At 36.7% G+C, this 13,926-nt stretch overlaps 2 protein-coding genes across 2 annotated transcripts in view; both read left to right on the top strand.

Moving 5' to 3' along the window:
• LOC143706526 (uncharacterized) overlaps positions 1-3,203 on the top strand; it is a 346,835-nt gene extending 343,632 nt beyond the window's left edge. The window contains exon 3 of the mRNA XM_077198494.1: positions 1,077-3,203. Coding sequence (XP_077054609.1) covers positions 1,085-2,752 — 1,668 coding nt within the window. The 5' untranslated portion in view covers positions 1,077-1,084 and the 3' untranslated portion in view covers positions 2,753-3,203. The remainder of the gene's footprint in view (positions 1-1,076) is intronic.
• Positions 3,204-3,697: 494 nt separating this feature from the next.
• Positions 3,698-7,928, top strand: lrrc15 (leucine rich repeat containing 15). Its single transcript, XM_077198492.1, has 2 exons — positions 3,698-3,786; positions 5,235-7,928. Exons 1-2 carry the CDS (start codon positions 3,779-3,781, stop codon positions 7,498-7,500), a joined length of 2,274 nt encoding a protein of 757 aa, XP_077054607.1. The 5' UTR covers positions 3,698-3,778; the 3' UTR covers positions 7,501-7,928.
• Positions 7,929-13,926: the final 5,998 nt, after the last annotated feature.

Raw genomic sequence — 13,926 nt, 5'->3', positions numbered from 1 at the left:
TGAGATGTTTTGTTATTTATAGAGCGCATTAGTAATGTCACGATTAGCCACGCACTTCCTGGGTTTACTTGGACTACATTTCCAATCATACACCTCCCTGGACTGATTACACCAAACACCATACACTTGCACTGCACTGATTGCACACACACCCGCACTTCATTTACACACACATAAAAGTCACTTCCACACACCACTTCTCTGCGAAGTCTTGATCTGCCCCGGCCATTATTTCTGAGCGTTATCTTCCCGAGTTTGATTCCTGTGTTTGACCTGTGGATTGTTTATTGTAGCTGACCCTTCTCTGCCTGCCCTGACCCTGGACTGTTTACTGGACTCTGATTCTCTCTGCCTGCCTCAACCCTTTGTCTGTCTACCTGGTTTGTCTCAGACTTGCCTTCTCTGTTCTGTTTGCCACTGTTTTACCCTGCCTGTTTTGACCATTCTAACAAATGCTGCGAATGGATTCCCTTGCGTCTGCCCCATCATTACAAGTAATATAGAAAATATAGAAAAGGTGTGGGAGTGATGCCTCCCTTTTTTATATTGGACAATATTTGTAGTTTGCCATTTCTTTTAGGAGTTTGTTTTTTTTCTTTTTTTCTAGTGCTTTTAATACCATACAACCACATGTTGTGGCTGATAAATTGTTGCATTTTAACCTAGTACAACTATGTGGGTATTTGCTTATCTTCTATGTTGACCCCAGTTCATTAGGCTGGGTGATAAAATGTCTGACATTATATTGACCAAAACAGGAGCCCCACAAGGCGGTTTTATTACCTTTACTATTTGCACTGCATATATTTGCAATCTAACCATTATATGCCTTTTACATAACTGAAAGCTATATGGGTGGAGGAATGATTTATGACTAAACAGGAAGGTTTCCCAAGAGGCTTTGCTTTTTGTTTTGTTTTTCTGTGTCAACATATGCTATATAACAGATTTAGGCTTTTTGTATGGCTTTGAGTTTTCATAGGCAAATCAGTAATAAAGTAAAAAATAATAAAAAGACCAGAATTTGACAAAGCTAGTTCTTAATTCTAATGTTATATGTTTTGCTTTCCTTGTAGGAGTCATTATGGACCTGGTGTGGTACATGATTTTTGGCATGTGTGTCATGAATGCTGTTGCCTCGGCATGTCCAGAAAACTGCCTGTGTCAGCCAAACAAAATCCTTTGTCAAGGATTTTTAATAAACGAATTTCCACCCTCCATTCCCCAAACCACCAGTACCCTCTTAATCACCAACACCAGCATACAATCATTAAAACCAGCTGATTTTGTGACTTTCGCTGAGAACCTTGAGAAATTTGCAGCCAAGGATTCAAGAATAGCTGAGGTGGAACCTCATACATTTGACCAAACCCACAATCTCATTGCCTTAGGTTTCAGTGGGACAATGCTAACCTCTCTGCCAAAAGATCTGTTTCAGAATCTACACACATTATCAACTTTAACGCTCAGTAACAACAAAATAGATGTTCTGCAGCCATCTCTTCTCAGCCCTCTTGTAAATTTGAACAAAATAGACCTAAGCAGAAACCTTCTAACCTCTCTGCCAGAAGATGCTTTTAAGGGTTTAGAAAAGCTGGAACAGCTCATGTTGCAAAGGAACTCAATCAGAAAGCTTCCCAGCAGTACTTTTCAAGGACTCGATAATCTCAGAACCCTGTTCCTCCAGCAAAATCAGTTAACAGAAATACCAGTAGGCATCTTTGATGACTTGGTAAACCTTGAGGTATTGCATCTTCAAGACAACAAAATCACACAGCTACCGGAAAATATTTTCTCAAACTTGCAGAAGCTGAAGAAACTCTACCTCTCCAACAATAGGTTATCATTGCTTCCCAGTGCAATCTTCTTTAACCTTCCTAACCTTACTCAGATATCACTGTACGAGAACCAACTCAGTATGTTAATGCCTGGAACTTTTGGTCCAATGGCCCTCCGGGAGCTCTGGCTGTACGACAACATGTTAACCCACCTTGAGGAAAATGTGTTCAGCAACTTAACTGAGATTCGCCTTTTGGTGCTCAGTAGGAACCGGATTCAGCACATCTCTCCTGGCGCTTTCAATGGCTTGATGGAGCTAGAGGAGATCTCTCTTCACACTAATCGATTAATCAGTATTGAGGCAGGGATATTCAAATACCTTCCCAAGTTAGCTAACATATCTATAGAGAATAATCAAATACAGCACATACCCATTAAACTCTTGGAGAGTGTGTCTCACTTAAATCTCCTGGAGCTTCAAAACAATTCTCTTCCAAACTTGCCAAAAGAATTTCTAATTTCATTGTCTATAGTTGATAATATTATACTTTCTCAAAATCCCTGGAGGTGTGATAATGATATACTCCCTTTTCGGGATTGGCTTAGACAGTATTCAGAGAAAGTGAAAAACCTTACTTTTGTGACTTGTGATACTCCTCTATCCCTGAATGGTAGAAATGTAAGAGAGCTGATGGAGGATGACATCAGGGTCAACCATTCACTGCACACTTTCCCAACCAAAATGACCTCTACACCAGCATCAGACCTCACAACAGTCTCAGAAGAAATGGAGGACACAAGTGGAGGTGATTCTATGGGTCAAGGTCTGTTCAAAGACAAAATCATTATCATTGTAGCCATTGTCTGCACAGTTGTCATTTTCAGTCTTATTGCCTGTGTGTTATGGAGGAGGAGGAACAAGCGAGGCAGTCAAGACTTAAACCGTCAAAGAAAGACTAACTCGGTTATCTAACATTACATAAAAGCTTCCATAAACTATAGGCTGATTGTTGTGTTTCAAATTCCTCTTTTAACATTCTTAAGTGGATTTATAGAGGAAAAATGTTTTTTTTTATTAATAGGCAAATAAAATGTGTTATTTTTGTTCTTTCTTGATACATACTAAAACATTTTTTATTACACTTAAAAAACTACAAAGTTGTGTTAACTACCTTTTTTAATGAAAAAAAAAATCTAAATCATTGCTGATTAGATATGTTTTAAAGATCAGAACCATCATGAGTGGTGTCACACATGAAGAACTGTACTGTATTTCCTATCTTGTCACTGTCCATGGTCACACTTTCTGCGATTCTGTTTTTTTTTTTCTCATAGCAAAAAAATTATATTTCAAAGTTGTAAATAAAACAAAGCTTATTGGAGCACATTTCTACAATTAAATACTATTTCAGTATTTAATTCAATATGTTTCTTGTCATTTCTTTGCAATTAATTGTTACAAGCAATTTTAGTGAAACCAAACACATGACTACATATGTTTTGCCAATATTATTTTCCATTCTATTTATAGGATGTAGCCATTAACAATTTGATATTATGAGACCAACAATTAGTTTAGTCTTTAAAATGTTTTCCTCATGTTCTAAGAAATTCTACTGCTATTAGGGGACTTTTATCTATATTTCAACTTTGCAGAAACATATTCATGCTTAAATATATTAAGGAATAAGAAAATGAAAAGTCTAAAAATGCCCACAAAATGGTAAGGATAAGAAATAAGATTTAAAAAAAAGATGACATAAGAGAATTAAATAAACTGAGAAATGTCTCAAATAATTGTATTTTGAGATACCTTTTGAAAGTGAGTTGGATGGTTCCACTTTCTTATCTCTTCAAACAGAAAACGAACTGTACACACCCTTTCTGCTTCCTATCCATGCAGTAAACACTTGGGATATGTAGATAAGAGTAGAGCAACACATATATTTATATTTGCTTCTGGGAACACATTCTGAAAAGTAATTCAGCTACAACAGAGATGAGCAGGTAAGTGTAATTATAATTACCCACATTCTTCAATATATATATATATATATGTGTGTGTGTGTGTGTGTGTGTGTGTGTGTGTGTGTGTGTGTGTGTGTGTGTGTGTGTGTGTGTGTGTGTGTGTGTGTGTGTGTGTGTGTGTGTGTGTGTGTGTGTGTGTGTGTGTGTGTGTAGAAATAAATAATACAGGTTTGGTAAAACATAAAGTAATAAGTAAATAATGACAGAATGATTATTTTTTGGATGACCTTACCACGCAACTAAACTAAAGTGCTGCAAGGGAATTTGTACTTGTCTTCTGTGAACAGTAAGCTCTGCCTTCTTTGATTTGATTATCCATCTCAGTCATTCTGACATTGATGAGCACTGTTAGACAGCTGAGGCACAGCAGCCTAAAAAAATATTTTTAACACTTGTTGTCACCCTAACAACAAACAGAGTGGTACGTAAAGGAGTCAGATCAAAAGAATCAAATATTGGGTGAGACAATGTGGCTGTTTCTAATTATTAAAGGGATAGTTCACCCAAAAATGAAAATTCTGTCAGTATTTACTCACCCTCATGTTGTTCCAACCCCCGTAAGACCTTCGTTCATCTTCAGAACACGAATTAAGATATTTTTGATTAAATCTGAGAGCTGGATCACTCCTCCATAGGCTTCTAAGGGATTGAAACATGTAGTAATTAAAGACATCGTTAAAATAGTCCAAGTGACTACAGTGGCTCAATCTTAAGTTTATAAAGCGACAAAATACTTTTTGTGAGCAAAAACAAACAAAAATAACGACTTTATTTCAACTATTCATTTCCTTCTCTGTGGTCCTCTAGTCAGTTAACGTAGTGTGATTGCGTAGACCTACGTCACAGGTAGGCTCACTATTGGCCGACGCTGGTCATGTGTGTGATGCGTGTGATGTATAACAACAGAAGCTTATGCTATTACACCAGTGAACTGACCCGAGGCCCACAGAGAAGGAAATGAATAGTTGAAATAAAGTCGTTATTTTTGTTTTTTTTGCGCACAAAAAGTATTCTCGTCGTTTGATAAATTTAGGTTTGAGCCACTGTAGTCTCTTGGATTATTTTAACGATGTCTTTAATAACTTTTCGGGGAACAAGTGTCAATCCCTTAAGAAGCCTTTGGAGGAGTGATCCAGCTCTCAGATTTAATCAAAAATATCTTAATTCGTGTTCCGAAGATGAACGAAGGTCTTACAGGGTTGGAAACACATGGGGGTGAGTAAATACTGACAGAATTTTCATTTTTGGGTGAACTATCCCTTTAAGGGGGACTTGTCCCCCTCAGTGTCCATGGTTACGGCCCTGTGTCCCTGAGTCTTGGGAACATAATTTATCTTAGTAATTTCAGACTTTCAGGCTATACAGGTTGCTTTGTATGCCTTTGAACTAAAAACTAAATTTGCATTTTATGTTTTGTTCTTCAACAGGCATATCAATTTAAAAAGTGCACTAGTATTCATTTACATACTTGTGCACTTGCACTGGAGCTGCACTGTAGATATATGTCCACCAGGTGAAGACTGCAAAAATAAAGACGTGTATGACAAAACTGTGACAGCAATCCCCGAAAAATTTAAAGATGGAGCCAATGAAATATTTTTTGTAAACAGTCAGATTCCTGTCATACCAAAAGGAGCTCTTTCTAAAAACCCTCAAATAAAGAAAATTGAATTTCTCGGCACTTCAACTACGTCCATAGAGGTCGGAGCCTTTGAGGGTTTGCCTGATATCAAAACCATTGAGATATCTTGCACAAATGTGACATCATTACCTGTGGGTGTTTTTAAGGATCTCGGAAACCTTGAAAAACTTGTTCTAAAAAGTAACAAAATTCATAGCCTTAAAAATGGGTTATTTGATCATTTAAAAAAGCTTCAAGAACTAAGTCTACATATGAATGAGATTAGCTCTATTGAGGAGGGGACATTTGACAGTTTAGAGAATCTCGTACTTCTTCATCTTGCAAGAAACGACCTTAGTTCTGTTTCGACATCTCTTTTTTCCAAACTTAAGAACTTGAAACTTTTCAGGCTTTATGAGAACCAGCTGACCTCTATGCCTGATGGGATTTTTGATCTTCTCCCTGATCTGACAGAGATAGCCTTGTACGGCAACAAAATCTCATTTATAAAATCTGATTTGTTTCCTCACAAAAGTAAATTATCCAAACTATTTTTGGACCACAATCTTTTGACTGAACTGCCGCAAGATCTTTTTGTTAATTTCTCTTCATTAAAGATTCTAACTCTGCATAACAATCAACTCATACGTCTTCCCACTGTCCTTTTTGGAGAAATGCCTAGAATGACTGATCTGAGTCTAAGCCATAACAATCTCACTGACTTACCACATGGAGTTTTCAGCCCACTTAAGAAGCTCAAGAAGTTAGACCTTTCATCAAACCAGTTTTCAATGATATCTGAAGACTTTTTTGAAGGTCTTGAGAAACTTACTGAACTGAATCTTCAAAATAACAATTTAAAGTCATTACGACAAAAGGACTTTGAAAAACTTCAATCTCTTTCAACACTTAAACTGGGAAATAATAAACTACAAAGCCTTCCTGGAGATGTTTTGGATGCTCTTCCAAAACTCAATAAACTATACCTTTACAAGAACCCATGGCAGTGTGACTGTAACCTTTTGCCATTCTTTGAATGGATAAAGAACAATGAAGACAAGATTAAATCAAAACCTTCCGATGTCTGTGAGTCCCCAAAAGACCTGGAAAATCAATCAATATCCTCTCTAACAGAACAGCAATTAATATGCCTCACAACTTTACCAACTACCACCACTGTCCTTACAAGTACTGTTCCCATGACCACACTGCACACCACAGGTGTCTCAACAATAAAGTTAACCTCGACAACAGCAGCGCCTACAACAACTACTGCTTTACAAACAACAACCACACCTACTCCAACAACAATTCCAGTAACAACTCAAACAACTAAAACAACCCAGGCAACCACACAAGTCATGACCACAACTACTCAACTCACAACTTTGCTTCCAACCACACCAACCACCACTGCTGCGACTACAGCTCTGAAGACTACATCAGTCCCCACCACTCTATCAACAACTACGCTTCAACCAACAACTGCCCCCTTGACAACCACATCAGTTCTTACCACCACATATATAACCATAGTACAACCAACAACTGCCCATATGACAACTACACCAGAGCTCACCACCACATTTATACCCACAGTACCACCAACAACTGCCCATTTGACGACTACATTGATTGCCACCACATCAACATCGAAAGTTCAAACAACAATTGCGACAACTTCAGAAACTACAACTATATTAATCCCCACCACAATTACAAGTCAGAAAACAACAGCCACCAGTTTACCACCCAGCACGACTACAAGGACAACAGAACCTTTTCTCACCAGACATAGCAGTTTCATCTGTACTGGTTCTCCTCAGCCTACTTTCTCAAGACCTACTCCCACCCACAAGTACTCATCATGCAAAGAACTGATGATATATTACACTACAATGCTGCTGGTGGAAATCTGCTGTACTGTGGTGCTGGCCAAATTCTCTTATTCACTATATTGTTCTCTGGAGCAAAGGGAGAGACTGCACAACCAGGTCAACCTGACTCACTTCTCCTATACTAAGTCCATTATACTCAGACCAGTCGATGAGACAGAGACTATTGCTCTGTGATTTTTTTTTCTTTCACTTGAACTTTGAGTAGCAATGAGTTTCCAAACAGCATCTATCATTGAAGCTGAAGACATAATTTCTTTATTGCCTTTATTTTATAACCATATAGGGTCTACAAACCTGAATACAATGATTATTGTGATCATCACAATTTAGGTGAAGAGTTTTCATTTCAAAATTCAATATAATTCTTATATTATTTGGGATGCCACCCTTTGACAGCAGTGATTAAACTGCATGAACTTCACGAGTTGCATCCTTGGAACATCAGACTTTTCAAAAGAAAGCTATTTTGACCAGATTCTTTTGAGGGAGCTTAAAGAAGAGGTACAATAAGGTATAGGCCTGATTGGCTGAATGTAAACTTAATTGCATGAAATTCAAATTTTTGTCTATGTATAGCCTACTTATGAATTGTATACTCGATAATTTTAGGCATTTAGTAAATTACACACACACACACACACACACACACACACACACACACACACACACACACACACACACACACACACACACACACACACACACACACACACACACATATATATATATATATATATATATATATATATATATATATATATATTATATTTCTATCAACTTTATTTATTTTTTTATATTGAATTTAGTTTTTGTGTACTAAATATAATATAAAGTAAGCTAAATTGTATTACGATTTTATTATGTTATGGTGTCTTATGTCTCTATTGTTGCATTTCTTTAGGCCTACCTACAACTGATTATCTTTGACAAAAGGACAACCCACAATGCCTTAAAAATGTATACATTAGTATCAAATAGCTAGGGATAATCCATGGCTAGGTGTACATTACATGATTCGAATGCATAATGTGGAGGCAAAAATAAATATAATAAAATAAAATAAAACTCCAGAGGTATGTGGTAAATCTTTTTACTCTTTTAATTAATTTTATAACTGTATCATATATCTCTTTTAATTTCTTTTATAATTGTTTTAATTTTCCTTGCTTTTATTTTGTGATTATTTCAATTCCTTTCTGTAAAGCAATTTGAATTGCCGTAGTGTATTAAATGTGCTATTTAAATAAACTTGCCTTGCCTTACAAGCTTCCGTGTTTGTCATATGTTATGTGTTCAATATATGGTTGTAACTCTAAACCCCTCAGGTTTTATTAAAAATATCCTAATTTGTGTTTCGAAGATTGGAACGACATTTTTTTTTTTTTTTGGGTGAACTAAGTGTGTCCAAACTTTGAACTTGTTGTGTACATATTTTACAATGGAACACAAACGTACAGGCCTACTACAAATTTGAGTTGAGATAATTCACACCCTTTGAACTGCAGGCTGGGGCATCTCATTTGTTGGCTACTAAACAATTATTTGTTTATTTATCAAATGTAAGCAATCTTGATTAAGTATCCATAGAAGAAAAGCTTTAGGCATACTTGGTCACATTGTATTAGAGAGCTAAAGAAAGCTATTGTGACCAGATTGAGGGGGCTTAAAGACAAGAGGCTGAACAAGAAGAGGTAGGCAACAATGAGGCATTGGCCTCAGTGGCTGAATGCAATTACATAAAATACATAATTACATAAAATACAAATATTTGTCTAGATGTTTACGTATGAATTGTATACCATCATTTTAGGTATTTAGTAAATTACACTACTTGGACGTTTAAGTGTTTTTTTAAGAGCCGTTTTTGATTTATGCAAGCAAATGGAACTGAGCACAATATCACTGATTTAGAATAAAATCTCTTCAGAAGACAACAAATCCCACAAATAAGCATGAAAGTATTTTCTGGGATGAGTTTTCAGGCAGGAAGAGAAAGGCTCTTATTCAAAACAGAAGTCAGTGCTTCACATTATCAACCACTAGGGATCAGTGTTGCCACATTTATTCCGCTTTGCTCTAGTTTTGATCATTTGTGATCACTTCTTCAACCGATTCACAAACCAACATTTAAAAAATCCTGCATATAGTGTCTTATTTTAATTTTTAAATGAAAAAATCCCTCTGTGTAAAGACAAAACGTTAATATGAACATAGGTGGAATATTTGTGCCATATTCCCATAATGCGTTTTTAAATGCTCCCCAGTCGGCAAACTCTGCAATACAACTCACATTAATCCAAATACTTTAAGCTAAAATGTATTCAAATTGTAGAAAAAGATGTTGTAAACAGAAGTATGAAGACAAAAGCCATGTGCCATCGTAGTTTACAAAGCAAACAAACAGCTCAACACTTTGTTTCTACACCTGCAAGACTGAATTTTTGAAGTAGCAATAGAAAAATTATTCTCTGGATGTTAGACAGGTGAGTAGTTGTTCTCATGAAATTATTTTAAAAAAAACCTTTGCTTGTAAAGGCTCTATGCATCAGGACTATGAATGTGTCATAATGTTCAGCCAGTGAAACACTTAGTATTGATTTCATAACAACTCTGTTGAAGTAGCCTACTATAAAAAAGATTGGAAATATAAAAATAGTTTGAAACCTGAAATATATATTTTATAGAATAGTGATTGCCCTATAGGCAATGGAGTTTTAAATGTTTCATGCATATTTATAATGAATATGCATAATTGATCTATGTACTGTTCTATCTTGAATGGACTATTTAAATGGGGATAGTATACTGTAAGTGACTTGTTTTTAGTAGGCCTATAGTGGCCTACCTTAAAGGGATAGTTCATCCAAAAATGATAATTTACTCACCTGTATGAGTGTCTTTGTTCTGTTGAAAAACGTTGATAATTGAACGGTAGCCATTGACTTTCATAGTAGGGGGAAAAAAGTACTACTAAAAAATAACATCAACTGTCTGCAACATTTTATAAAATATCTTTTTTTGTGTTCAACAGAAGAAATAACCTCATACAGGTTTGGAACAAAATGAGGGTGAGTAAATGATGACAAAATTGTAATTTTTGGGCAAAAAATATCCCTTTAAATAGGTAGATTAATTGTGTGGCTTCCCCATGATGCACACAATCAAACTAATTGTTTCATATGTAGGTTTAAGAATAGTGCATACAACATCTGGCCAGTCTTAGATGTTACTAAAATAAAATGTTTGACTCTAAAATGTGTCATGAGCCCTCATGGATTGAGAGGAACAACGTTACATTGACTGTTCCAGTTCCAGAGAGACCATATAGAATTGCCATGGTGATGTATGGTGGTATTTTGCAGCCATGGTGATGGCTATATAATGCATATATTTTATCTAGCCATGGTGAAATTAAATGAAAAGAAAAAAAAGCTTTAGACCCTCAGCTCCATCGCAGTTTAGTTTTTTTATGATGCAAATCACACTGACAAAGAAGCATTTCAGATGCAAAACATAAATTGATTAATTGAATTATTTCAGAGGTTTAAATTTAAAGGAAAGGAATGAGGCTCTCAGAATCTCTCAGGAGGACTTCTGAATATTCAGGAAAGAACCTTGTGATAACTTGGATTTTAAGGACATTTTTAATTTTTTTGTAGATGTTTGTGTTCATTTTTTAATTTGGGAAAATTTAATTAATCTTGACCAACTGAAAAAAACTAAAAACATTTCTCATAACATAATTTCAGCATGTTGCATGAATTGAATATATAATTGAACAGCAAAATAGTAAACATTTACATTTGGCTTACATGTCCCAAGACCAAAAGGCAAACGAAAAAAAAAAGAATGTATTTCAAACAGACTGCCCAATTAACCAATTACCAGGCCTAATTGCAGTCTCCTGAGGAGAGGTTAAGGAGTGAGAGCAGAGTCTCTCTCGTTCTCCGCCACTGTGCCCGAGGCCTAATCAAGTTATCATATCAACAAATCTCTCATCAGGGGCCCATGTCTGACAGCAGCAAAAAAGAGGCCATTCGACGCCTAATTTCCAGCAGCAGGGCGCTGGGTCTCGCATGCCAGGCGGGTTGAAAAGTACCTGCAGACCCCAGTCGAGCTGCGCTCACCATCCCGCTGAGAGAGCACTCAAGCTGGGGCGCAACAGAGCGCTCTCTCTCTGTGTCTCAACTGGAAGGGGGGGTAGTAGCATCCTAGAGAGATAGAGGAACGTTATTTGGAAACGTACACAAAGAACAGGGGCAGACAATGCATTGATCATGCAGAGTGTTGAAGGGAATTGAGGGACCTCCTGTGGCCACGAGAGGGGCTTTAGGGTCAGAGTTTTTAGGGCTGGAGTGGTGCATCTCTGAAGAGGTTAATGTACTTGTTGTGTGGGGTCAGGGTGCAGGCTTCACGGCAGTACATCACCAATGACAGCCCCTCAAAGCCATGACTGAAGCTGAAGGCTCTGATCTGGGTTAAGAAGGCTTGTTTTGAAGTCTATTGTATTGTAACCCTGGGGTCAGATCATAAAATGTGTGGTCAGAATGATTTTGTGGACTAGAAGAAGACAGTCATTTAGAATATGGCACTGGTAGACTTGTAATTATATGTCTCCTTTATTTTATATTATAGGAATATAAAAATATCGGTTATCCATGAGTCAAATGAGAGGTAAATATGTGGCTTTATGACTATTATCTAGAATTGCCGCTGGCAATTTATACACTCTTATAGTGCGATGACTGATTATTCAGCCAAAGTTAAGCTGTGTGGTTCGTTCGCTGGCTTTCACTGAGATGTTTATGTTCTGCTGGCTGATGAGCCATGTGGGCATGAAGTTTGGATCTCCAAGTGCTAAAACACAATGTCAAGATAAGAAGGTGAAGGAGAGATCTGGCTTAAAGCATGACTGAATGTTTGACATACTCTGTCTTCAGGCATCCAGACCCATGATGAAACGGCATACATGTGCAATGCACACACAGACAGCCCTTTCACATTTTTTTTTTTTTTTAAACTGCAGGAGCTGAAAAAAAATAGTAATGTCACAGTGGATTGTCCTGTTTATTGTCAGTGGTGTTGAGGAAGGTACTTTAAAACTGTATCTTGTCAAGCTATAAGCTATTCATAACATAAAGTACTTAAGTTGTTAGCTGTTAACTACAAAATACTAATAAGATACGTTTAACTTACAAGCTACTTTAATTTGATTACTATATAAACTATAGGGCGAACAGATCAATTTACACTAGTAAAAAAGGATGAAAACATCATAACTTATACTTGGGGTTTTCAAACTGTGGACTGTTTTTTGGGGTGGATGGAAAATAATTTAGTACTAAATTATATTGCTTTTTCACTTTGCTTTTCTAAAGACGGTTCATAAATCATAAAATCATGATTATTCCATTGACAACCCTAGTTTTTATTCTATTTTTATTTTAAAGGTTTATGCATATATTAATGAAAAGTGAGTAGAAAAATACACTGTCAACTTAATACAAAGTGATCTTTTTTTGTATTAATACAAACAGAACATGTAAAATGGCACAAAACGTTTGTTATGAGTGGGACTTAAATGAATGGTTAATAGTAACTCTACTAAATCATGCAAGACTCTAATGTTGTTTATGTGATCTCAACACGGTTGTCCCCATTTTAGGGCACCCACTTCAGGTTAAGCAGGTACATCATTTTAAACATTTGTGCCATTCATTTTTTTGTTTAAAACTTTTTTTTAATGAATAAAAGAATATTTGTTTCTGTGTTACTGCAAAGACTGCTCCGGCAAATATACTTTTTGGCAACTTTAAATCTACTTTTCACTTGTTCTTTAGACTCAATAAGGAATCTATGCAGATACCCCATGAGTTGTTTTGTTTTTGGACATGTTGAAAAGGCCAAATTGGACAATTGAATGGAATCAGTCTTTCTTGGCAAATTTCACTTAGTGTTAAGAGCCTCTTTTCTTGGTGATGTTTCTCTAGTTCTCATCTCCTCTTGACCAGATGCACTGAAAGGGATAGGGCAGGTATGGTGAAAGCCCAGTGGGGGATTGCAGAAGTGGGGTGACCCTTAACCCTGGCGCTCACATTATTCTTGTTGGACGGAGGCCACTGAGGCAGCCGGGGCTGCCTGCTGATCCCCACAATACAGCCTTTTCCCCAGGCCATGGTTGGTAGAAAGACCCCCTGGAGCTCTAGTCACCATCTAAAGGCCTTTCAGCACTGTCCGGCTGGCCAGGGCCAAGTACCAGAGTGGAGGGGGAATGGCAGAAAGCAAGAGATGGAGAAAAAAATACAATAACGAAAGAAAGTGAACGGAAACAATGGGGTTTAGAGTCCATCTTAACCTACCAAAACAGTGTCAACATCTGTTGTTCCTTCTATGCTCTGCTCAACGGATATAATATATGGCAAAGAAAGCCAGTTCCCGTTTCTTCTGCCGTGAAAACGGATACAGTTTTTTTTTTATCCTATTTTTTTTTAGTCATTCAGAAAAAGTTTTCAAAAGCCTTTCCAACATGGCCTTTCAAGAGCAGTTAAACCACACTGTGATATATGCCACAGATTGCAGTTTTAAAGCAGAACACAGAAT

Source organism: Siphateles boraxobius, unplaced genomic scaffold (assembly GCF_051911475.1).
Source record: "Siphateles boraxobius isolate OS27281-9 unplaced genomic scaffold, OSU_SipBor_1 41, whole genome shotgun sequence".
In the NCBI taxonomy this organism is placed as follows: Eukaryota; Metazoa; Chordata; class Actinopteri; order Cypriniformes; family Leuciscidae; genus Siphateles; species Siphateles boraxobius.
This window is presented reverse-complemented; position numbering and strand designations above follow the sequence as displayed.